Source organism: Myotis myotis, unplaced genomic scaffold (genome assembly GCF_014108235.1).
Source record: "Myotis myotis isolate mMyoMyo1 unplaced genomic scaffold, mMyoMyo1.p scaffold_m19_p_18, whole genome shotgun sequence".
NCBI classification, from domain to species: Eukaryota; Metazoa; Chordata; class Mammalia; order Chiroptera; family Vespertilionidae; genus Myotis; species Myotis myotis.
The window spans coordinates 33797376-33823659 of record NW_023416322.1 but is presented as its reverse complement, the minus strand read 5'-3'; the positions used below and the strand labels follow the sequence as shown (position 1 = coordinate 33823659).

Here is a 26284-nt window from a genome sequence, read left to right as displayed (position 1 = left end):
GAGGGCTTCTTGTGCTGTGCTGAGAAGTCTGGACCATGCGGGGTGGGTTTGTTGGCCCTGTGAGTGCTGCCATCTTCCCTCCTGTTTAGCTCACTGTACACAGTTCTCTGTGCCTGGCTGCAATCCCCACTCTGATTATACCCCTTGTGGGCAGGGACCATGCTGGTCTTGTCTTATTCACTATTGTATCCCTGTTACTAATAGGGCGCCTGGCACATAGTAGGTATTTGATATACCGTGGCTCTGGGTACATGTATATATCCTTTTATCTGTGGGTAATGGGTAGCCATTGAAAGTTCACAGGACATGGCAATCTGATTGAGGAGGGTAAGTCTTCTCTAGTATGCAGCATGAATTAGAGCAGGGAAGGTATGGAGGTTGTGGAGGGAAGGTAATATGTTTTTAATTTGTCTTTTAAAAAACATTTGCAAATCCACTGAAGTAGTTTTTAAATGACAAAAGCATTGCATCTACATTTTAAAATTCACATAACATAGAAGGGCATTAACTAGGCAGGCCAGGTTGCTCTCACAAGTAGACTCAAAGCACAGAACTTCAGACAGTAGAAGTGTCTTTCTTAGCAGGCCCGAGGGGATGTTTCAGATAAAAAGGTTGGGTTGGATCCCTTCTCCACACAGCCATTCTGGCTACCAGGCTGATGGCAGTTCATGGTCTTCAACCCATAGTTTCTTTTTTTTAAAGAATATTTTTATTGATTTCAGAGAGGAAAGGAGAGGGATAGAGAGATAGGAACATCCATGATGAGAGAGAATCATTGATTGGCTGCCTCCTGCACGTGCCCTACTGGGGATTGAGCCCTCAATTCGGGCATGTGCCCTTGGCCGGAATCAGCCTGGGACCCTTTAGTCCGCAGGCTGATGCTCTATCCACTGAGCCAAACCAGGTAGGGCAACGGTAGTTTCTAAGGTTCCTTTGGTTGTCATCACCGTCTTTCCAGCCCCTTAAAGGGGAAAAGGGCATGGAGGAGTCCATGGAGGCCTCACGGCCAAGCTTGGAAGTGTGGCACCCATCATTTCTGCACACATTCCGTTCCATGGAATTCAGTAGCTGCAAGGGAAGCTGGCACATGCAGAGTCGCCTGGCAGCCATGTGCCAGCTACTATGGAAGACAAGAAGAACAGATTTGGGAGAACAGCGAGCAGTCTCTGTGTCAGTTATAAAAGATATAAGATAAAAAAAGCACCCACCCTCCCACTGCCCAGGCATAGCACTCCTGTGTACGGTACCTGTGTCCATGTAGTGAATATTCTGCTTGTTCTTTCTCAGAGCTTCTGTACAGGGCTCTGCACCTATACAGGCACAGAGTGAAAATAGCAGCTACTGACCTAGTGCATGCAGACAAGCATCAGGCTCTTACATATTATTTTCTTATTTAATCCTCGCAACAACACTTGGAGGGAGGTACCGTTATTTCCTCCGTATTCCAGGTGAGGAAACTGGTGCCCAGAGAAGCGAAGGCACTTGTCCGGAGTCATTCCGGGACTCCATTCTGACTCTGCTAAGGAGAAGTTGGCTTATGGGCCCCATCACCTGATGCTGTATACTTCTTGAGGTTAGTTTAGGGGAAAAGGGGTGATAGTGGTGTTTGAAAGCAAACGTGTGGTTAAAAATAACAGGGTCTGGGGTGAGCGCAGCCCAGACACAATTCCTGCAACCCCATGGCAGGTCCCCACACCTTCTCCGCGGACAGGGACCGAAATGCAGCTTTCTCCAGAAAGCGCCGAAGCAGGAAGCCTGGCAGGAGGAGCTCCCGTGCATTCATCCCGCCTGGCCGTCTTTGAAGTGCTGTGGCCTTCAGAGATTCCTTGGCACTCATTTCAGCCTTGTTAACAGAATTCCTGTATCTGCCAAGCTGATGAATGCCTGCCCTGGCTGTAATTATTCTTATTAGCCTGCTGAATAGGAACTCTGGGTGTCAGTGTTCATTCCTTACAGGGCAGTCGGGCTGGTCCGCGTGTATATGGCTATTCTGTTGTAGTGACGGAGTGCTGAGCGGATTTTAACCCCGGAGATCGAATGTAGGTTTTCATATCGGCGCCGAGTCTGGCAGTGAAATAAGGTGTGCACTCGTCTGTCAGTGTGTGACTGCATCTCACTTTATCAAGCGAAGTTGGGGTGGGGGGAGCTGTCAGGGCATTTTATGGCTCTGCTGTTTAATTGCATTGGTTTCTTAAAGGCAGGATTGCAAGGCCATTTGACGCTCTGCTTTGGGAAAATAACTTGAACTGGCAAAAATCCTCCGTAATTTATCTTCTGGAAAAGGCCAAGTGCTGCATTTGGCACAGCGGTGGTTTTTTAAGATCTTGGAAGATTTCCCCCCACACCAACTGTAGTCTTTGGGAAGCCACGGGATTCGACCCAGTCGCCCTGGACCGGTGCGTAGACGAGAGATAATGACACGGTGTACACGTCTGCATTCTTCGAATGCTGATTTCGCCACAATGCTCCCCGAGTGTTGGTGCGAGATTATGGAGTCGCTAAGCAGCATGATTCAAGTTTAAATACGATGCGCTGGGACCTTAATTGCGTCCTGCCTCGCACCTTTCTAAGCAGCTGGAATGTGAAAGTGTTTGCATCACTCATATAATTCAGGGGATGGAGTACCATCCCCTCTGGCGGGTCTAGGAGGAGTCTGGCTTAGCACCATGCTTAAGGGTTCAGGGCACATTTCGGAATGGGTGCTACCTTTGAATCCTAATAAAATAGAGGCAGTGTGCAGAGAGACGGGTTACTTCCCAGGTGCTACAAGGGACACCAAGCCAAGAAAATCCTGATCATGGCTCTTCCTCGTTTTTAGTCAGAGCTGGATTGGGCCAGGACTTCCCGGCCTTTGTGCGGTGGTAAGGACCTGCAAGGGTTTCAGGTGGGTTGTATTTGTGTCACGCTACCGGTGCCCTTAGCCCCCAGAGCTGACAGGTCAGAGCTGCCCCTAAACCAGACACTGTGGTTACCCCAAGAGCCATACAGATGTGATCACTTCCTGTGTGTGCTGTGATCTGATGGAGGTTGGCAGTTACATCTTTTACCTGACGAATCACAGCCCTTAGCCCCAACCTGGCTTTGAGATATGAGCTGTTTGAGGATGGATGTTGAGAAGCTCGGTGACCTGGAGAACGGCCATTTATTCACTCCGTTAATACTGAGAGTGTTCACTAACCCTGGCCAGGCGTCGTCCCGAGTGCCGGGGATTCTGCCGTGGACAGAGCTGACTCAGATCTGCCCTCCAAGGTGGGGCAGGATGCACCAGACCTGTGGTCGGTGTTGTTGCCAGAATGTGATGACGGAGGTGAGGGTCAAGGTCAAGTTCTTGGGAATGCCTGCTGGGGAACAGGAAATGGAAGGAAGAGCTCTGGGAGGAGTGGCCAGAGGGTGGCAGAAGAACCAGGAGTGCATGCGGTAGAGGCCAAGCAGGGATGAGTGTGAGTAGACTTGTTAAAGAAGGGTTGGTCACATGCCGCTATAAAATCAGAGAGAGAAAGGCAAAGAGTAGCCTTGGATTTGGCGACTGAAGAGGAGGGAAGTGAGAGATTGTAAGCAGATCCCCCGGGGGATTCAACTGATTGCTAACGTTTGAGGTGCCCTGGTCTGGATGACTGCTTGACACACAAGAGTATTTGGTGGCCTGGTCTTCCTGGGCGAAGTGTGAGGCCAAGGCCATGCTCAGAGTCAGAGCGAGAGGAGTGTGGGTGGGCTCCGTGGGAAGGTGGAGCCATTTAGTTAGCCATGAGGATGGGTCGGCTTAAGTCTGTAGTGGAGGCAGCCAGCCTGGTTCCCTGACTTGATCCCACCAAGTTTGGCAGCCCGGGATCACATGGTGTGGTCTCTCCATGCCATGAAGCGGGGAGGATGAAGGATGCAGGAATCTGTAGGGAGCTGCCTCATGGAGACTCGTCTCCAAGGAGTTCAGGTGGGAGAGGCAGGTGAGTGAGGCTGGAAGGGCTGATACATGGCAGACGGTTTGAGGGGCCAGGGGGCATTGATGAGGGTGAAAAAGCATATTCAGAGGCACAAGGGAGTGGGTGGGCCAGGAAGGTAGGCGGTGAGGACCAGAAGAAGTAACTTCTGCATCCAGGCTCTTGGGGGAGGAGACGGTGGTGTGACTTTTTAGAAGCATCAGTCCCAGGTATTGTAGGGAAAAGGTGTGGCTAAGATGAGCGGGGGGGGGGGGGGGGGGGGGGGGGGTTGGGGGAGAGGTGTGCTGAGGAGGAACCAACCTCCCTAAGAAATTCCTTCCTACCTTTTACATAGCACTTCCGTTACGCCAGGCAATGGACGCTCCATATATTAACTCACTTAGTAGGTTTCAAAACCCCACGAGGTACTATTACCCCATTTGATAGATGAGGAAACTGAGTCACAGAGAGGTGAAGGAATCGGCTCAAGGTCACACAGTCAGCGGCAGAGCTGCTGGGATTTAAACCCACTTGGCGGGTTCCAGATCTGAGCTCATAACCGCAGCACCCTGCTCCATCTCTTCATTAGTCTAGCTATTCAGAGTCAAACATATGTTTGCAAACCTAGAAAGGAATTGATACAATTAGCCACAATGTGAGAACATTTGTTTCCTCGTATTCTGGAACAGGAGGCTTGGATTCTGGCCCTGGATCTTTCACTCACTAGTTTTGTGACCTTGGACGCATTGAAAAATAGCTCTCAGCCTCTGGAACGTCAGGGGCTGGACCAGCAGCCGACCCCGAAGGTCCCCTTCCGTCCCCGGAACTCTTTAAGTCCACGCTGACCCCTGCTGTGGGGCCATATGGGCTGCTGGGTCCAGCCCTGGCTCCTGGCCCATCTTCCCCAGCCTCTCTCCCGTCTGCAGCCTGTGCTCCTTCTCTCTCACCTGCCTGGCACCTCTCTACCACCGGGTGGCGGGGGCCTCGGAGGGCTCTGGGAACTGTTTGTCATTCTGTCAGGATCAGCAGCTGCTTCCTCCTTCCAGCCCCGTCCCTGTGCTGGGAGATGGCAGCTCTCCCCACCCCCAGGGTTCTCTAGGCTACGGAGGCGTCCCCACCACCAGGCGGACTGCGCTTGCAGGCGGACTTCTGGGAAAGGTCAAGGAAACGATAGAACCAGCAAGGCGTTTCTAGGAGACAGACTGTTTCTTATTACTGACTTTGGGGCAAGTTTCGTTGAGGACATCAGCCGTGAGTAAGCTGGGGGTGAGTAACCGAGCCCAGCCTTAGGAGCGGGACTGTGTTTTCTTCCACACGTGGTCCTGGCGTCCAGGGAAGAGCCTGGCAGACCTTGATGCCCGACAGGCTCTCCTTTTTTTTGTTTTGTTAATCCTCACCCGAGGAAATTTTTCATCATAGATTTTTAAAGAGAGTGGAAGAGACACAGAGAGAGAAACATTGATGTGAGAGAGACACATCGATTGGTTGCCTCCCGCATGCACCCTGACTGGGGCAGGGGATCGAGCCTGCAACCGAGGTACGTGCCCTTGACTGGAATCAAACCCTCGACCCTTGAGTCTGTGGGTTGATGCTCTAACCACTGAGAAAACTGGCCAGAGTGGCTCTCCTTTTCCGAATACCCCCCAGTCGAGGGCGAGAAGACAGATAGCCTCGGTGTGTCCAAATGCATACTCAAGGGCAGGGGAGTTGGAAGCAGACGTCTCCCACCAATAGTCTTAATCGGCTAAGAAACGTGCTCCCGGTGTTTGGGGCCTTTCTTCCTTTTTATCCCTGAGTCTGAACGGGGAAGGTTCACAATGGTGTCGGAGGCAATGACAGCTAAAAGGATCCCACCTGGAAGGCCTCCATTCTGCTGGGAACCTGTGCTTGCAAACCCAGTCGCCAGCACACCCGCCTACTTCGAGGTGCAGCCAGTCTCCTGACCCAGTCCCGTTCTCTCGCTCATGGCGGATGCAGATATTCTCGCGGCTTCTTAGGAACCCTCTCCGGCTGTGTTTGGCGTGGCTCGCTGCCTTTGGCCATTCTGGGGGTGCAGGGGTGGCCGGTGCTTTGTGAGGGCTCTGCCCCTCCGGCATGTCCTGGGCACCAGAGACTAGCTGGTTTGGTGTCTGTGCAGGTGCCGCTGCTTTGCTTATGCTGCAGAGAGGAGTTAAAAACCAAACGGCTTTTGGCATGGCTATTCATTTTTCCATTTTCCGAAGCCTGGCACGTCCAGTGTTTTCTTATTTATTAGAAGGCATTATAGTCCATCATCTTTGACGGACAAATCCATACAACCAGTTCCAAGTGAAGACCAAGCACAGCGCCTGGCCCAGCGCCGGGCACAGGCTGGGCGCTGAGTCATGTTGCTCAAAGGCACAAACGGATGCCCCGCTGTTACCCGAGGCCGCAGTCCACGACAGTCCTCCTTTTCCTGGTGGTCTTAGTTTTTAGTACTTGAGCAGCATTTAGGGAGCCTTTGCCACGGTCCCGACACTGTGGGAGACGGCAAAGGAATTAGGAAATGGAGGCCAACGTGGAAGCCGACCCAGGTACACCGAACAGCAGGATGGGTGGCTGGTGCTTGTTTCGCATCCAGGCGGATGCGTTTTTAGGGAGCTGTGCATATGGGGCTGTCGGAATTATGGGGATGAAACGGAGGCCTGGGCTGACAGGAAGGAAGGCCTTCATGGAGCAGGTGGGACTGGGAAGTGGTTTGAGCCGGGAGCAGGAAAAGCATTTCGGGTACGAAAATGACCGGTGGTAGGTAGGAGTAGATCAGTGTCCCATTTGGGGATTAGCTGGAACAGTGAGAGCGACTCCGGGGATGCATTGAACTCCGAGGACGGAGGCTGGCGGAGAGGAAGAGGGTGAGCAGTCACCCTGCAAGGGGTCGTCAGCGCCCGCAGAGCAGCTAAGAGCTCACGCGCACTGGCGAGGCTGCTGAGGTCTGCCGGGGCTCACAGGAAGCTCGCCTGCTAAATTCAGGTGATGCGTCAGGCCATAATCCTATTTTTGGTTGTTTCTTACAAGGAAAATGGCTCATAAAACAATTACTGATATTCCCCTTCGGTAGTTTATCAGAGCATTTCTTCTAAGGACTATCACCTGGTAAGAGGCACGGGTAAGTTTTAGAGGAAGAATGGGGGATTTTAGATGGGTTTTCTATGGAAACAAGCTCTATACAATCATGTGGTCTATTCCTCAGAGTCCTACATTAATAACAATTTATCCCACAAACAAGTTTCATCTGAAACAACAGGATGAGTCCCGAAAGCTTATGTCTTTCCTGGCTCGTAAGTAACCGGGGAGGGTACCCCTGCGCCCGCACCTCAAGGTGGTATATTACTTACTGCCCAGTTGTCCCCTCAGGAACCCAAGGCCTAAGGGAGTTAACCTCGAAGCAGGATGGGAGCTTGGTCCTAAGAAAACAGCATGATGCGGCAAGCTTGCTGTTCTGCCCAGTGTGGTCACTGAAGGCATTTGGACCTCAAAACAAAGAGGTGTGGAGCCCGACTGGCGTGGCTCAGTGGTTGAGCACTGACCTATGAACCAGGAGGTCACAGTTCAATTCCCAGTCAGGCCACATGCCCGGGATGCGGACTCCATCCCCAGGATGGGGTGTGCAGGAGGCAGCCGATCAGTGATTCTCTCTCATCATTGATGTTTCTATCTCTCTCTCCCTCTTTCTTTCTCTCTGAAATCAATGCAAATATATTTAAAAAACAGCACACAAGTGTGGAGCACACAGTCAAATTTGACGACTCCTTGAAGTTTTCCCAAGTGCCCCCCATTCCGTGTCCTTGGAAACGACTGGATAATCTATGCCCGAGTTGCCCCTCTTTTGTTTTTGATTCATTTTGGAACGATTTCCATTGGGAACTCAAGCTTCACTTCCGGGAGACAGGGGGACCCGTTCTGAGCCGGGTGCCGCTGCCCGTGGCACGGGCCAGCCTGTGCCAGTTCCTTTGCCGTGGGCTCACTGAGCCGCGTGCCTTCAGCGCACAGCCGTGGACTAGAATGCTCTGACTGTTAGGATGAGTGCTGGTCTTCCTAGCCCCGGGGGTAAGCACCCTGACAGCAGGACCATGTCTGCTTTTATCTCGATGCCTAGGAATTCAAGTCTTGGAATGAGATTCATTTCTATGTTAATTTGTCTCGTGTACTTCTACATCTGTAATATACTAGGATACAATATGTGACATATATGAAGTCTGTATATAGAATCGTGGACCTTAAGTCATAAAGGGGGCAGAGGTTAGGATGTGTCCTTACTATCTTCGGAAGGTGTGCTTACGGTTTTGTTATTAGTATTTCCGAAAGGATTGCTGGTGACTTCCTTTCTAAGGCGTGTATTTGTGGGGTCGGGTAGGAGAGAATGAAGTCTGCTGTTCTTCCTCGGCAGCTCCTGGGAAAGACAAACGACTCATGGCTTCTCCTCATTGTCTCTCCTCTCCCTCCACCCCTTCCTCGCTTTGTGCGGGTGACACAACCTCCCATCCCCGCTGGTACCGCTCCCTCTGGGACTCACTCTGTGGTTCATGGGGAGGAGGAGCAGATGTTCTCCGGAACAGCCTGTGCGTCCAGGGCCTCGTGGCTCAGTTTGTCGGGACCGCAGCCCTCCTGCTGGTCCTCACCTTTGTAGCACCAGCCCGCTCTGGCCACATCAAGGGAAGGGGCAGTGATGCTGCAGCCGGCACATGGGCCGCCGGCTGCCTCATTCATAACCACTGGTTATTCTCAGCACCGTGTCGGAAGTTATCCCAGAGCTCTGGGCCCACGAGGACAGCCCCTCCACTCTTGTAGATGCTGGACTAGATGTGGAGTGTGACTTACACAGGAAGAGCAGTGACATTGCAGAAGTGTCCACGGATTGTTAGGGGGAAAAGTGCTGAAAGCTTAGAAAACAGGCAGGAGAACATTCTGGACTAGTGTAGACAGAGGTGCTCTTGCAGACAAGGTAGGATGACTGATATAACCTTCTATACCAGTGGTTCTCAACCTGTGGGTCGCGACCCCTTTGGGGGTCGAATGACCCTTTCAGAGGGGTCGCCTAAGACCATCGGAAAACATATATAATTACATATTGCTTTTGTGATTAATCACTATGCTTTAATTATGTTCAATTTGTAACAATGAAATTGAGGGTCACCACCACATGAAGAACTGTATTAACGGGTCGCGGCATTAGGAAGGTTGAGAACCACTGCTCTATACCTATTTGTATCACTACCCGTGTCTCCTCTCTACCTGTACGTCCATTCTTGGGCTTTAGTGGCCTGTCTGGATTGGGAACCTTTTGTAAGATCCACAGCACCCCGCTCATTGGCTTCTCAAGCCCCAAAGAAGAGTGAAATAAAACTGACGGGGTGAAATTTGGGGTTTGGGACACTGAGGTTGCATCACTTTTGGGGTACTGAGACCTGCTCTCTGGACGGATGTGTGTTTCTCTTACCACACGCTCTTCACTTTCTGTGGTGAGCTTAGCAAAGAGCTTTGAAAATTCATTGACGAGGAACCATTTCTGATATAAATGAGACTAATGACTCCAGTTGTAACCCACCTAGGTGATGGTCCAGAGATCAATTCTGGCTCTGAAATCCCAGTTTGCAGAAGCTCGTGCAGTCATGACGTCACCAGGCACGTCGCTGGGCTGGGAACCTGATGATGAGCAGGGAACCAGCCCTCTGCCCCTTCAAGGGGCTCACAGTCCAGCAAGGAAGCCAAACATGCCCGGGTGACCCTGGCAGCCGTGCCCATTGACCCTCAGCGGGCACATTCTGAACTCCACCTGCGCTGGGACTGAGCCTGGGGGAGGATCAGGAATGGCTTCTGCAAGGTGGATGCGCGTGAGCGCATTAAGTCTGGACTAAGTAGAAAGCTTAGAGAACAGGAGAACATTCTGGACTAGTTTTTTTGCTGGGCAGAGACGGGCTGGGTTATTTGTTTCAGCCAAGGAAAGAACACGGGCAAGAAATACAGCCTGTCCGACCTCCTCGCCCCGCCCCCACCAGCCAAAGGCCCAATTCAAATGCTGACAGTGCATGCAGCTTTTCACTAACCTTTTTGGGTGGACACACCCTCACTTTGAATTCCATGCCACTGGCTCTTGTCTCTCTTTGGTGACTTATATCCTTCCTTATATCACAGTTTCTAAGTGCACCTCTGACCCTCAGCACATCACACATGAGTCCCTCAAAGGAAGATGCAGGGGCTGACTTGCCTCTCTCGGGCGTCATCTGGCACAGGGGCCGCTTGCTCAATATTGTTTGTTGAATGAGTAACATTATATTTGTCTAGTGTATGTCCGGGAGGTCTTAGCTGAACCTTAAAAAAACAAAAAACGATTATAAGACCTGCTCTAGTAGAACCTATTTGCGTTCAGATGGGATTTTGAAGTCCTGCCATATGTGACTTCACTGCGCATTCTCTGCTGGCCGTGACTTGTTTGGTGCACACACTACTGCATGTTCATCACTTAGGGACTGTCTAGATGAAGCTGGCACAGTCCCTCCCTGCAGGGCCTCTCGGTGGCAGACGGGAAGAGACAAAGGTTTTTTCATTAGTTGAGTCAGATACGCCAAGAAAGGCTCCATAAAGCTTTACAAGTTTGGCCTCTCTGTTCACTTCTAGCTCGCAGCGGACTGGGAGCTTGACCTCTGTGTTCAGTTCTAGCTCGCGGAGGACTGGGAGCTCCCTGTGGAAACCCATAGGCTCCGGTCTCTCTTAAAGTCCCGGTAAGGTTTCAGGCAAGGGGACTCAGGTGTCCTTTTATAAAGCAAACCGAAATACCATAAGCTCTTTCGTGTCAGTATTTCAGCTCTGCCTGGACCCCTGGATTCAAAACTGCCAATATTTCCGAATGGCTCAGATTGGAAAGTCAGGCTGTTTGCTTCTAGGCAGCTCAGCGAGACGGTAAAATTTGAGCCGTTGCAAAAATCCTTGGCCTGGACGCTGCAGGTCTTGATTTAGAATCATGTGGGTGATAACCCAAGAAATAAAATTGATTTCCCATGGATATCATGAGGGGGTGGGAGAGGGTAGATAAATTCAGTTTAGCCTTTATTAGCTCGTCTCTCTTAATGATGCCTCACGGTTGCCCATCCCGCTCATTGAAGGAAAGGTTGCAGGAATAGGTTACCTTGGAAAACGTGCCTGACTTTTCTGGCCTGCCCCCATCCATTCTCCGTGGCTGGAGAAAGTCGGAGGCGTTTCATTATCTTCCCGAGCACTTCAAAGGTAGGCATCTGGAAACAGTGGCCTCTTGATTATCAATTATTGGTACCGCCGGAGAGTCAGAGCCCTGAGCTGCCAGGAGCCCCCCTACACGGCTTTGGAAGAAAGTTCCCCGTTACCTTTTTTGAGTATGAAAGTGTGAGATGTTAGAGTTCGTCTCGCTTAAAATAATGAAGGTAGTATCTCAGGGAGAAAAAAAAAAATTAACCTGGAAGGTATTTTTAAAAAAATATATTTTATTGATTTTTTACAGCGAGGAAGGGAGAGGGATAGAGAGTTAGAAACATCGATGAGAGAGGAACATCGATCAGCTGCCTCCTGCACACCCCCCACTGGGGATATGCCCGCAACCCAGGTACATGCCCTTGACTGGAATCGAACCTGGGACCCTTCAGTCCGCAGGCTGACACTCTATCCACTGAGCCAAACCGGTCAGGGCGGAAGGTATTTTTAACAGTCCCATTTCTCTGTTTCTTTCATCTACCTACTTCATCTTGAGACTATATACTTCTTCTCTTAGTAACTCATTTCTGTTACTCTGCTGCCGATTTGGTTCCATTGCCCTTGGAGAATTTGAAACATTTTATAGGGAATTTCAAGCTTTCTCCTTCCTCCTCAGAGCAGGCGGGGCTACTGTCAGCAGCACAGTTGAAGGCCTTGACCGTGCAGTGTGTAGACAGGCCAGATAAGCCCGGGGTAGGCTCCCCACTTAAAAGCTGTTATGACCTTCAGCAAGTTGATTAACTTCCCCGAGTCTCCGTTTCAGCCCTCCGTTTCCTCGGTTCTATGTTAGAGGTGGCATCCTAGGACCAACCTTATGGTCCCGTTATGGGGATTTATCACGATGAATTATGAATAGTTGCCACCTCGGTACATGGCATGTAAGGAAGATGCAGTATGTTATTATTCCAGTCTTATTGTTGAGAGATATTTGATGATGTGTCAAAGTGAACACATGACAAAATAAGTACTTCAGAAATGCTTAAGTGATTTTTAGCCGAAATGGATTCTTTGATTAACCAAGTTTTTGGTGTTTTTTTTTAATCATCCCCCTCTGCCCTCTATTAGTTTGTTATCCATTCTTTCATTTTCATCGTTATTCTAGGGATTAGAACATGCTTTGTGGACTTTTTAGTGTCTACTGGTGGCCCTATGTATTCCACTCTTTCCCTCACTTTTCGTGCTGTTGATGTCACATATTTTAATTGTGCGTATATTTTACGTTTCAGAAGACATTACTGGTGTTGTAGCATAGCATCAGTAATCAGTAGACTTGCCCACATACTCCTCCTTTCTTCTGCTCTTTATGCCTGTCTACTCTACTGCCTTTCTTTCTATTTGAAGACCCACCTTTAGTATTTTTTTGTTATTTTTATAGTATTTCTTTTTATTAATTCTCTTCCCCTTGTTGAAAGTTGGTGGAAAGCATATTTATATTACTTTTTTTTAAGGGATGTTTTCTGTGTAGAACTTGAGGTTGGCTGTTTTCTTTCATCACTTTAAAGATGTCATTCCATGGTCTTAGGAGCATCTTTTCTATTGAAAGTCAGCTGTCAGTGTGCTGTTGCTCCCTTCTCTGCCTGTCAGCAGTTTACCATGATGTGCTAGGTGTGGTTTTCTTTGTGTCTATTCTGCTTTTGATACATAGCACTTTTTTTTTAATTGACATTGAGAGAGAGAAAGAGAGAGAGAGAGAGAGAGAGAGAGAGAGAGAGAGAGAGAGAGCGGAAAACATCATTGGTTACCTTCTGCACGCACCACAACCAGCGATGGAATCCGCCACCTTTTGGAGTACGGTACAATGTTCTAACCAACTGAGCCACACCAGCCAGGGAGGTGCATCGCACTTCTTGAATCTGTGGTATGCTGTCTATTGTTGGTTTAAGAAACCTCTTAACCATTATGTCTTCAAAAATGAGCTCTGCCTAATCCAGGGGTGGGCAAACTTTTTGACTCGAGGGCCACAATGGGTTCTTAAACTGGACCGGAGGGCCGGAACAAAAGCATGGATGGAGTGTTTGTGTGAATATAAATTCAAAGTAAACATCATTACATAAAAGGGTACGGTCTTTTTTTTCAATAGTTTTATTCATTTCAAACGGGCCGGATCCGGCCCGCGGGCCGTAGTTTGCCCACGGCTGGCCTAATCCCACCACATTCTTTCTCCTCCTGGGACTCTGTTACACATGTCTGAGCTTTTTTTACTGTCTCCCATATGTCTCTTGGATTCTTTTCTGTATTTTCATCCTTTTTTTACACCCTGGGCTTCAGTTTGGATAAGTTATACTGACTTCTTTCCTACCTCACCTAACCTGCTAGCAAATCTCATTTATCTAGCTCTTAATTTCAGATATTATATCTATGTTTTTAGTTCTAGAATTTCAATAGATTTTAGTTAAGAGGTGAAATCCTCTTGTCTTTTTCTTTAGCAAACTAATTGGAGTTAAAGTCTATGTCTGAGAACACCAGTGTCTGGATTTCTGGGTCTGTTTCTATCATCTGTTTTCTTCTCTTTTGTTTCCTGTCATCTGATCCTGTTGTTTGGAATGTCTGGCACATTATGGTTGAATCCTGAAAAATGATAGAGACTCTGTATATTATCTTCTTCCCAAGATTTACTTTTTTTTTTGTTTTCCTGCTAGGCTTGTGGGGTAAAAGAAGTAAGTGAGACCATAATCCAATGAGGAATTGAGATGCTTTGAGACTGGATTTCAGTCGCATGAGAGCTAGTTGTTTTTTGAGCTTTACTGTTACTCCAAGGACATAGCCCTTCAGGGTTGTCACTGAAAGTCTGGGGTAATTACTTTGCTTAACCTTTTAGCCTCTTAGTATTGACTTTGTGCTTAGCTTCTCAGCCCCTCACACCCCAATTCCCACCCCAGGCAGCTTTCATAATGTTTGTCTCCTGGAGGGGAAAAGTGATGTCAGCTCATTTCCCTGCCGGGGCCTCTTTCCCTCGGACCTGGACCCCTCACATTGTGGCTTTCTTTGCGGGCCTGCACTTCAGTTGTCTTCTTGGCCCCATGAGGTGCTGACAGCTCTGAGCTACTAACTTGACTTAGTCTCTCTGACCTAAACCTCTCACAATTGGTGAATCTCCAGCGAAAAAGCAGTGGACATTGTCAGGTCTGTGATGTTGCCCCCTTGATCCTGGCTTGCTCAACAGTGCATTCAGTTATCGGTTTTTTTGTAATGTATCCATGTTTTGTAGTTGTTCTCAGGGAAGGAGTTGGTCTGACATAAGCTACTGTGTCATAGCAGATAGAGAAAATCTCCTGGAAGTGGAAATCCCAATAATTGGTCTTTTGAAATTTATGTCATTCTTACCCCATCCTCCCAAAAAAGTATTTGAGACAATTTGTAGTAAAATACACATGTACATGCCATAGAAAACTTAAAAGAAGAGTAAAAATATCAAAAGTACAGGACAGCAGGGAAGGCAGAGGGAGGTAATTATGAGAAATTGAAACTATGGGTGGTTTCCATTGTTGACCATCATATTTAGACAGGCCTTCCTTGAAGCGAAGGTACAAAAGGACACATGACTTGAATATGTTTTGGGGAACACAGGACTTGGAAGAGAAAAGAGAGATGATAGCAGTAGTAACAATTGTATTGGGTTTTTCTTGTTGTCTTTTTTTGGTTTGTTTTATTTTTTTGGCTGTTTTGGTTTTATTTTTGTAGACTTAGAAATGTTTAAAACAGAAGTTTGGAGGCAATGGAGGGTTCTGAAACTTACCAAAGGGAGTCTGACCCAATCAGGGCATTGCATGTGCTGGGCTACTTAGTCATTGAGATTGCTAATGGTTTGGCATCGAAGCCTCGGCTCCACTGGGTGTGGCTCAATTGTTTGGAGCATCTTCCCTACACGGAATGGCCGTGGGCTCAGTTCCCGGTCAGGGTAGTGCCTAGGGCAGGGACGGCGAACCTTCTGAGCTCGGCGCGTCAGCATTTTGAAAAACCCTAACTTAACTCTGGTGCCGTGTCACATAGAGACATTTTTTGATATTTGCAACCATAGTAAAACAAAGATTTATATGTTTGATATGTATTTTATATATTTAAATGCCATTTAACAAAGAAAAATCAACCGAAAAAAATGAGTTCGCGTGTCACCTCTGACACGCGTGTCATAGGTTCGCCATCACTGGCCTAGGTTGTGGAGGGCATGAGGGGGAGGCGTCCGATCTATGTTTCTCTCTCACATTGATGTTTCACTCTCTCTTTTTTTCTCTCTCTCTCTCTCTCTCTCTCTCCCTCTCTCCCCTCCCCCCACCTTTTACCTTCTCTCTAAAATCAATAGAGAAAACATATCCTCAGGTGAAGATTACCAAAAAAAGAAAAAAAAAACTTATTTTGTCTTGAGTATCAATGGTACTCAACTGGTTAGTCTTATCCTCTGGGGAAAGAATGTATAATGGTCCATCAACAGGTATTTTTTTCTGGTACTTAATTCTAAGGGAATTTTATTATACAGATTTTTACGTCATTGAGCAGCACAACAATATCCCCAATGTTATTTTAAAGGGTGATAAAGAAATGCTTTAAATCATCACTTAGTAAAGACATTTTGTGAAGAACTAGACAAATAATAGTTCAAATAGCAATGTGTTTGGGACTCTCAATTTGAAATGCTGGTAGAATTTAGAAAACCAGGGGAGAGTTTTATTCTTTTCCCCTCAGTTATCAACTGTTAAAAGGGATTTTGACAGAAATGGGCAATGTGTAGCTATGCAGATACTTTTCTTTCGATCGGAAAAAAGCCATATGCTTTGTTTTTTTACCATTTATATTTATTTAAAAATATTATTAGCTGTTATTTAACACTATTAAGGGAAATCTGCTGAATACCAGATTGCTTGTAGTAAGTTGAAATTCTGTTACCAGAATTTAAAAACTTGATTTGCATGGCTGAGGGGACAGCTGAGTTCTGCATGCAAGACACATCTCGGGTTTATATGTTTTCAGATTAGAACTTGATCTTTCGAGCATCTGTTCATATCTGCTTCACTGTCCCCAGCGGCACTATCACAGAGCCGGCGTCGGCGGTACTGTCTCAGGTTGGGCTGGAACGTGGAGGCAGGAGTGCCTGCTGATCCCAGGGGAGAGGGGAGGCTTCACAGAGGAGGTGGCGCTAGAGCTGCTTCTTGCAAGAGGCTGAGAGATTGCTGACACGGGCACCGAGGCAGAGGCCACGGGGCACACGAGAGCATGGCATTTCCAGAAAATGAAGGGTCATTTGTTTTGCTGGAGTATAAGCATTATGGGGTGGGAGAATGGTTGGAGAAGAAGCTAGAGTGCTAGCCATGGGCCAGACCATGCACGATCTTGTATGCCTTTTATTCAGCCACTCATTTTGCAAATACTTATTGAACAACTGTTATGTACCAGGCCCTGGAGTAGGCACTGGCATTCATTCAGCAGTGAACAAAACAGGCCAAAAAATAAAACAAAACCACTTGTTCGTATGGAACTTACATTCTAGTGGGAAGAAACAGACTATAAATAATAGTAAAAATATATAAATGTACAAAAATTGTATTAGTGAGAAGACGAAAATTTGGCAGGAGGAAGAATGGGCGGTGGGGTTTTAGTGTGGTTAGGAAAGGGCTTCCTACGAAGGTGACATTGGAATAAAGATCTGAAGCTGGCGAAGAAGCCGGGAGCGAGTGAGAGGGCTCTGGACTGAGGAGCCGTGCAAAAGCCCTGAGGTTGCAGCAGATCTGCTTTGTGCAAGAAACCGTAGGAGGAGTGCATGGCTGAAATACAGTGCAGGGAGCCAGAGGGAGAGGAGAAGGAAGTTTGAGAAAAGCCAGATGTTGTGAGGTTTTGTCTGTGTGGCCTCTGGGAGGATTTTGACTTTTATCTGAGTGAAATGGGGAATGATTAGAATGTTTTGAGCAGAGTAATGACATCATACAACGTCAGCTGTTAACCAGGAGCCCAGCTGGGAGGTGGTTGTCAATGCTTCTGGTGAGGGGGATGGTGGCTTGACGCGGGGTGGTCGCAGTGGGGACATCTGGAAGGTGGATTGTGTCCTGTAGGTGATGAGGAGCCCTGAAGACTTTGGACCAGGGAAGTGGCATGGCAGCCATGTGGAAGCAGGATTGGAGACATAAGGAGCTGGATCAGTCTCCCAAACTGCAGGCACTAAGAATACGGATAGAGACCCTACCAGGGAGGGAGTCTCATGCCTGGGGGCAGTCGTCAACCCTGGTCAACTTTTTTTTTTTAATCTTTATTGTTGAAAGTATTACAGTTATTTCCCCCGCCCCCATTGACCTCTTCTAGCCTGCTCCCACCCCCACTCCAGGCCTTCACCACACTAAGATTCTCTAATAAATATATATATGTACATATATAGATATATTTGTATATCTATACATATATTTCAAAGAGGAAAGGAGAGAGAGAGAGAGACATCAGTAATAATGAGAGAGAACCACTGATCAGCTGCCTCCTGCGCGCCCCACACTGGGGATCAAGCCCGCAACCCAGGCACGTGCCCTGACTGGGAATCGAACCATGACCTCCTGGTTCCTAGGTTGATGCTCAACCACTGAGCCACACCGGCCAGGCAGCCCTGGTCAACTTTTTGACAAGGGATAGGAACTGAAATGATTTATACATTAGGAGATTCCTTTGCAAACCTTGTCAAGTCAACAAGATCAATGATGTGATCAGGTTTATTCTAGAGGCGGCCTGCCGAGCAGATGATAACCACACACCCTTACCGGGAGATAGGCCTGGTTGTGAGTGCCGTGTCGCTCAGTCCTGCAGGGTGAGCGTGGTGAGTGTTGTCTTTGTTTCTCAGAGGAAACTTGGGCACAAGGAGGTTAAGATCTTCCCCTTGACACGAACTTCTGAAAGCCTTCCTAGGGAGCTTCAGAATTGCCGGGTCCTCTCCAACCTGACATTGAAAAAGAGACCACATGTCCCTTGTGAACTGGTGATGGTGGCTTTGCTGCTGGGTAGTCCCCATTCTGTCCCGCTCTGCTTGCACGGTGGGCCCTCAGCTGGCCGTTTCATCTCACGAACTCATGGCACCCTTCATGCCCCATTTCACAGCGGGAAGGCCGGGCGGAGAGGTCTCGCAGATGTGAACGTGGGTCTCCGTGACTTCAGAGCCCGTGCTTTCTCCTGTGTGTCTCATTCATAGAGCATCCAGGAGTCACTCGCGTTCATTTGGTCTGGGTTGCAATGCTAAGCACAGGTGGTCAATGCAGTATGGAATCGTGCCGAATTTCACTGCAATGAAGATGTCTCAAAGGTCACACAGGATTGCCGGGAACTCTTGGCTTCGTCCATGGGCTTGTCCCCGGCGAGTGGCTGCATTCCTTACAACACCTAGCCTGGAAACCAGCCAGACAAGCCTCTCTCTCTCTCTCTCCCTCTCTCTCTTCCTCCCTCCTTCCCTCCCTGTGTGTTTTCCTATCCTCATTCTGCATTTGGTGAAGAGTAGGGAGAAGGAAATGAGCCAGAAAATAGAAAATTAATACTTGGTAGAGTCGTCATATTTTAAAATTAATTTATAGGCAATGTCAGATAATCAGAGTTAAATCATTTTTTCAGCAGGCTGGTGTAGGATTTAAAAATTGACATCCATCAGTATAAATCAGTCCCAGGAGCCCCAGGGAATGGTCTCCGGGGACGAGGGCTGATACAGGGGTGGGCACAAGTGTAAATACTTGATTAGCTATGTTCTTTTCTTTCCCACAAAACCTGAGCCATTTCTCCATCCCAGTGAGTGGTAATGATGGTATGTTACATAGTAACGGGAGGGAAGAAGCTGCTATTCAGATCTGTGGCTAGCCTACTTTAAATTCTTGTCTTCCTCCCTGGCAATCCTAGGAAACTTGGGTGAGAGGCACTCATTTTGGGTGCACTCCTGGCTTCTGGCTCCTTCTGTACAGACACACACAGGACCCCATGTCCCCCAGCTGTCCAGGTGCCCCAGCTCTGCCATGCGCCTGCAAACACGAGGGCCCACAGGTGTGCTACATGTATACCAGGGAGGCCTGGCCAGATTCAAGACCCTCCTTTCTCCTCTTGTCCTTGCAGCTCTTTGTCGAGGGCGCGTGGTGAGAGTCCCCGCTGGGAACCTGGTGCGGGTGGCGGGCACCGAGCTAGTCATCCCCTGCAACGTCAGTGATTACGACGGCCCCAGCGAGCAGAACTTTGACTGGAGCTTCTCGTCTTCGGGGGGCAGCTTCGTGGAGCTCGCCAGCACCTGGGAGGTGGGCTTCGGGGCCCAGCTGTACCGGGAGCGCCTGCAGAGGGGCGAGATCCTTCTGAGGCGCACCGCCAATGACGCTGTGGAGCTCCACATCAAGGACGTCCAGCCCTCGGACCAAGGCCACTACAAGTGTTCCACCCCCAGCACAGACGCCACCGTCCAGGGCAACTATGAGGATACAGTGCAGGTGAAAGGTACATCCTCAAGGGGGGCCCCCACGCCAGCGGCCAGACTTTCCCCTGCCACTTGGCCGTGGGTCACTTTGTCAAGAAACGTAACACCTCTGGGGCCCTGCTTCCTCCTTAACGAGTAAGAGCATCTTATCTGATTAAAGGCAGGGGATGGGCCAGGTGGCCCCCGAGGTCCTTTCTCTTCGCTGTGATTCTGGGCCATCCCCTGGCTCAGGGGTCCTCAAACTATGGCCTGCCGGCCACATGCAAATACAAATATTGTATTTGTTCCCGTTTTGTTTTTTTACTTCAAAATAAGATATGTGCAGTGTGCATAGGAATTTGTTCATAGTTTTTTTTTAAACTATAGTCCGGCCCTCCAACGGTCTGAGGGACAGTGAACTGGCCCCCTGTTTAACAAGTTTGAGGACCCCTGCCCTGGCTGGTGAGTTGGAGGCAGGAGGGCCAGGCGGTAGGGAGCCCCGCTCTGAGCCAGGTTGCCTGCACTCCATGAGTCACTTACTGGCTCTACCACTTGTTGACTATGTTGCATGGGCACGTTGACCAGCTGCCTCCTCTGTCCCAGTGCCTTTGTCAAAGGCGGTGAGGACAGGGAGATGGCACGTGTAAAGCCGCAGTAGGCATTCAGTGAAGGTTGGCGATGAAAAGCTGACGGCCGTGATAATGTTTGGCCTGATGGGAAAAACAGATACTTCAAAGCTCATGTCCTCCTGGGTGCCCGGAAGCACCTGTTAGTTCTTGAACTTGTATGGGGTCATATGTAGAGAAAGAGTGATGTGGTCACTGCTCGCTTATGATGGGCACGGCGAGCTGATTGGCCTGGCTGTGCAGGTCATCACACCTTGTATATTGGCAATGTTTTTTGTTTTTTACATGATGCTTATTCTTTTTTTTAAAATGTTTTTACTCATTTCAGAGAGAGGAAGGGAGAGGGAAAGAGAGATAAAAACATCAATGATGAGAGAGAATCATTAATTGGCTGCCTACTGGAAATCGAGCCTGCAACCCAGGAATTGAACCATGTCCTCCTGGTTCATGGGTCAGTGCTCAATCACTGAGCCTCATTGGCAATGTTTTTGTTTTGTTTTTTCCCCATTTTCCAAATCCTGTTAGATTTACTCACACATTCAGTTCTCTGAATTCAACGAAGAAGGTCGGACAGGATATTGCCTGAATTTACACATGAGGACATGGGAGAGCAGAGGTTAATCACTTTCTTAAAATCCCACAGCTAATTAGTAAATGAGCAAGAACAAACAATTTTAATTTGGGGCTAGCCAAATAGAAACATTATCGTTGTTATTTTTATTACTTAATTATGCACTTATTTGTACCCTGCCTTGTTCCAGAAAGAATTGATATCAGGGTAGGAGTGTATTTAACAGTCAAGAAAGTGGAAGAGGCTACATGTTGACATAACAAGAGGGCTTGATTCCCACAGTAACGATTTGTAGAACCCTACCACACCTCAGAAACTGTTCCCCCATTTGACTCACGAGGGGATAAAACAGCCCTGTCCATGATGAAGGTATTAAAACATCAAACCTACCTCTTCCTTTTTCCTGTAGAAAATCCTAAAGATGTCTTTTAGAAAAAATGTCCCGTAAGGCATCCTTGCTTTGCAGCTAACAAATGCGTTGCTTTTGTAGTCAGCACGCACATGCTACACCTCCATTAGGTCAGATGCACCCTTGCTTCCCCTCGCCATTGAAAGCAGAGGGATGGCCCACGACAGAGGCTGGTTGGCTGCCCAGGGGGAGCCCCTGGCACCTGCCATCCGTGGCCCAGAATCGGCCTGGCCGTCAGCCTCATGGGTTTGAAAGTTGTTCATCTGTGTCAGGGAAAACTGGCCTTGGGGACTGAGCCACGTTAGCCGGAATCACAGACGGGTGTATGTACTAGAAGGTCATTACATTCATTTTGTAGCAGGGATGGGTCTTTCTAAATATGTAAGTTTTATGAATCGTGGTGTGCGAGCATTCTCTCATCCAGCTCGTAGACAGACCTCGGGGATTGTCCCTGGGAAGAGGCCCCCCCTCTCTGGGTCCCTCCCTCTCACTTCCCTTCCAAAACGGCACTGACTGAACTTCCTTGATCGCCGGCCGTCTTTTCCTAGACTCTGTAGAAGACCCCAGCCCCTTTCCCGATGGAGTGGCCCCAAGAGCGAACGCAGAGAGCGGAGGCGTCTGTCTGTTTGCCTCGACGGGTTCCCCACCTGTGGAATTCTGCTCGCTCTGCTCACTCGCAGGCAGTGCCCAGGCCCAGGCCCAGGAGCTCATGCCCAGCCTCCCCCTGGGGATCATGCTGCTTGGAGTCTCGGGAGATCCTTTGCGCTCCACACTCTAGCCCTGGGTCCTAACAAAGGAGTGTGTGACAGCTGACAGCTGTGGCCAGTGGTTGCACCGTGATTGCCCAGGGCCAGTGCTGTCCAGGGCACTTTCCCTTCAGCTTCCTGAGCCAGGTCCACTTGTCATCCCTCTTCAGAGATGAGGAAACTAAGGCACGGAGGGGGTAAAGGGTAGTTTAAGGGGAGCAGAAGCAGGTCTCCAAGGCCCAGCTCCCAAAAGGGAGTTTGCACCACCACCCCCAGCTCTACCAGGGGGTCTTACTAGGCCCTCTTTTATTTTCATTTTCAAGTGAGGAAGTCAATTGAGATGACAGGTGACTGACAATGGGAAACCGTGCCCATCGGGGCATTAGCACGGGGAACGGGAGGAGGAGGTTGTCCTTGGTCAGCCAGGCTTGTGGCTCAAGGCCAGAGAAGTGGCTGGTGCTTGCTGGGGCAGGGGCTCGGGTGCTCTGCTGATGGTCTGTCCCTTCCACCTCCAGTGCTGTCCGACGCCCTGCACGTGGCCGCCAGCCCGCTGTCCTCCCCGGGCCCGGGCCTGGGCCGGAGCCTGAGCCTGCACCTGGGCGAGCCCTTCGAGCTGCGCTGTGAGGCCGCCACCACGTCCCCGCTGCACACGCACCTGGCGCTGCGGTGGGAGCTGCGGCACGGCGCCACCCGGCAGCGTGTCCTGGCCCTCACCCGCGAGGGCCGGCTGCACCCGGGCCCCGGCTACGAGCAGCGCTACCACGGCGGAGACGTGCGCCTGGACACCGTGGGGAGCGACGGCTACCGCCTCTCCGTGACCCGGGCCCTGGCCGCCGACCAGGGCACCTACAGGTGCGTCGTCAGCGAGTGGATCGAAGAGCAGGGCGCCTGGCAAGAAATCCAAGAAAAAGCCGTGGATGTGGCCACCGTAGTGATCCAGCCAACAGGTGAGCTTCTGGGAATGGAGCGTTTAGACGTGGTCTTACTTTCTGGCCAGTGATGGTGTAAGAAGCAGATAACACTACGCTGGGTTGTAGCTTAGTCTCATCATGAGAGGAGATGCTATATTTCAGGTAGGAGAATAGAAATGTTTTCTCATTCACCCATCATGGACTCTGTGGACCCCAGGTTCCAACCCTGCACTGGAGTGCTGCTCTTTCTCTCATCAGCACCTGCACTGTCCGTGCCGGCTTCTTCCCGCATTGTTGTGCTAAACAGCTCAAAGCTCCTGGGACAGTGGGCTGTGCCACCTGGGCAACCGTGTTCCCCGCTGTGTGAACACTCCCCTCTTGCGTTACGAGTCCCTAGAACTGCTTCCTTTTGCTTCAGCCTGAATTCTTCCCGTTTCCCACAGGAAACCCCCTCCCCCAATCCCAAACATGTGGGAACGATGGTTAGTGGTGTGACAAGGTACTAGCCACTTGCAGAGACCTTTACACAGAGAGCTGTACAGTTGAAGAGACATTCCTGCCACTGCCCAACCTAAGACTGTTTCCTCCGTGCGGACAGCCCACAGCTGTGCGGACCACTTCTCCACGCACCCGGCTCCCTCTGAGCTGTCGTCCACCTCCAGCAGCTGGTGGCCGGCACAGGGCTCAGCAGTATCCCAGGGTCTCTGACCACAGTCGTACGTGGGGCGGTGCAAACCACAGCACAGACTCAGGGCAACAGTTTCCATACTAACTCCTCTAAAGACTGACTCCTAGTCTGTCCGGTGAGGCTGCCAGGAGGTCACCGTTCAATTCCCAGTCAGGGCATATGCCCGGGTTGTGGGCTCCATCCCTAGTGGAGGGTGTGTAGGAGGCAGCCAATCAATGATTTTTCTCTCAATATTGATGTTTCTGTCTCTCCCTCTTCCTTCCTCTCTGAAATCAATAAAAACATATTTAAAAATAAAATAAAAAGACATCTTCAAATTACGCTTGGCCCCTATAAAAGGGCCTACCTGGAGAGGAGGAAGACTTTGGAGGGTAGGTGGAGGTGAGAAATGAGACTGAAATTCCTTTTTCTAATTACTATGCCCACCTCAGTTTCTGTCTTCATCAAGGTGGGTCTTGAACTTGGCCTGAAACCCTTGTCTGAAATGTTGTCAGGCTTTGGAACTATTCATAGGAAAGCACTTCAACTCCAGAGGGCATGCTCTGCGGGGCTGGTCCTGCTGGAACTGGCACCGGCCTCGGTCAGTGAGCCGCCTCCGACAGCAGTTGAAGCTGCGAGGCTCCTGCTGGAGGACCAGGACTGTGCCTGTGCTTCCTGTCCCCCCCACACCGGCCCCCATCCCCCGGGAGCTGTTGGCTATGTATCATCTAAAGCAGCTGTTCCCACAGCATTACCACGAGTTGAATGTTTTTCTACTCTGATTACAGATGTTCGACTTCTTTTCAAAAGCCCCCTAAATACAGTAAAATGTTTCCATGTAAAAAGCTGTGACAGGGGAATGCTGAAACCAGAGCTGCCTCCAGGCTGTGGCTCCAAGCCCGGCAGCGCTCCTCCTAAATATAGGCCACTTTTCATCGTCCAGGCCGATGAGAGAGGGCGGCGGCTCGGGTAACCCCAAAATCATTGTTTTAGTTTGAAAATATATGCTTTACGCTTAACTGCAAGGAGGTATGTCTCATGGAATAAATGACGCGCTGCGTACATTGCATTTTGAAGATGTGACTCATCTGGCGTACGGTCTGGTTTCACTTTCCCAGTCCTTCTGTTTAGGATTCTCCCCTCTTTCACCAAAAGATGGTTTCACCCTCGCTGCTACCCTCTAGCCCCCAGTCCCCAATGAATAATATGTACCAATCCGAACAGAACCGTCATTTCTCTATAAAACGCCCAGGTCTTACCACACACATGGAGAAAGTATAATTTTAGTTTTGTGATGCTCAGCAGACTTCTTTTCACACAGTAGTGTATCAGTTAAAAGCAGAGTTCCTGGAGGCAGACAGCCTGGATTTGAATTTCAACTCTGCCACCTATTAGCTGTGTGAACTTGGGCAAGTTCCTTACCTTCTCTGTGCTTCAGTTTCCTTAGCAGTAAAAGGGAGATAATAATAGTGCCTACCTCATAGGGTTGCTTTGAAGATTAATATTTATGAAGCACTCAGAACAGTATCTGGCATAGAGTAAATGTATATAAATTTTTATGAATTAAAAGGAAATGTGATGTCCTTTATGAGTTTATTTAGGAAAAATTTCTCCAGCATTTACAGCTGTACAAGGCCTTCTCACTTTAATGCCATAAATAAGAACCTAAAAGGAAATGATCTAAAAGAGGGCACGGGGGAGGTGAAAGGGACAAACATCATCCAGATTATCAAGATGTCCTTGTTTTTCATCTTCGAGTTCTGCGAGCCGCCGTGGGCAGGAACGTGTCTGTGGCTGAAGGCAAGGAGCTGGACCTAAGCTGCAACATCACAACCGACCGAGCGGATGACGTCCGCCCCGAGGTGACATGGTACTTCAGCAGGACGCCTGACCGCACTGTGCCGGGCCCCCACGTGTTGGCACGGCTGGACCGCGATTCCCTGGTGCACAGCTCTCCTCACGTCGCGTTGAGTCACGTGGATGCTCGCTCCTACCATTTACTGGTTCGAGATGTTAGCAAAGAGAACTCCGGCTACTATTCCTGCCATGTGGCGCTCTGGGTACCGGGGCATAACAGAAGCTCGCACAAGGTGGCAGAAGCCACGTCGGCCCCAGTGGGGGTGGATGTGACTTGGCTCGGTGAGTGGTTTGGAGGGTGGCTCCTACCCTCCCTGGGGTCGTCCCTCCTCGGGGGGGGGTATCAGGAGCTACAGCGCTGTGCGTTTCATGCTAGTTTGGCGTTCTCGGTACCAGGATGAGCGGCTTGGATAGGTCCCAAGCTGGGGGTGAAAGCAACACTGGCTGAAATAGAATCTGGCAGGCAAGGGCAATGTTTAGATAATGTGGCCTCAGTTGAGAGGATAGAGTTTCCTTTTGTCGAGATTTGCAGGGTCCAGCCCTGCTCAATGGCCCTTTGAGACGGACCGTTGTGCAGGGGGGCCGCCGTCATGCTTCCTGTCCTTCCCCGGCGCCTAGGTGCTCCCTGGCCAAGCCCCGTGCGGAGAGAGAGAATTCTGCAGCGAATGGGACACGTGTTTTTTCTGAATGCCCTAGAATCGCCAAATGATTTCTTTGCAGATATACCCGTTGCACAGAAGGGCCCTCCTGCTGCCCCAGCTCTCCTGGTGGGCTCTCACCCAGGCACAATGCGCCATCACCTGTTGATCCCCTTGCCACGCGTGTATACCAACTTGTCATATATGTGACGATCTTTGTCTTGTCCTTTCTTTTTCCCCACTTAGTCTTCCCCACCTCTTACTGTCCTAAATGCCGCCTGGCAAGACCCACTTTTTCTGGTTTCTGTTACGGTCTTGTA

General features: G+C 49.5%; 1 protein-coding gene across 7 annotated transcripts in view; it reads left to right on the top strand.

Moving 5' to 3' along the window:
* PTGFRN (prostaglandin F2 receptor inhibitor) overlaps positions 1-26284 on the top strand; it is a 51825-nt gene that overhangs the window by 3317 nt on the left and 22224 nt on the right. For 4 of the 7 annotated variants that reach the window (XM_036342668.1, XM_036342664.1, XM_036342667.1 and 1 more), the window contains exons 2-4: positions 19212-19580; positions 22407-22838; positions 25204-25608. In XM_036342668.1, coding sequence (XP_036198561.1) covers positions 19212-19580; positions 22407-22838; positions 25204-25608 — 1206 coding nt within the window. The remainder of the gene's footprint in view (positions 1-19211; positions 19581-22406; positions 22839-25203; positions 25609-26284) is intronic. The other 3 variants (XM_036342666.1, XM_036342665.1, XM_036342669.1) reach the window with 2 other exon arrangements.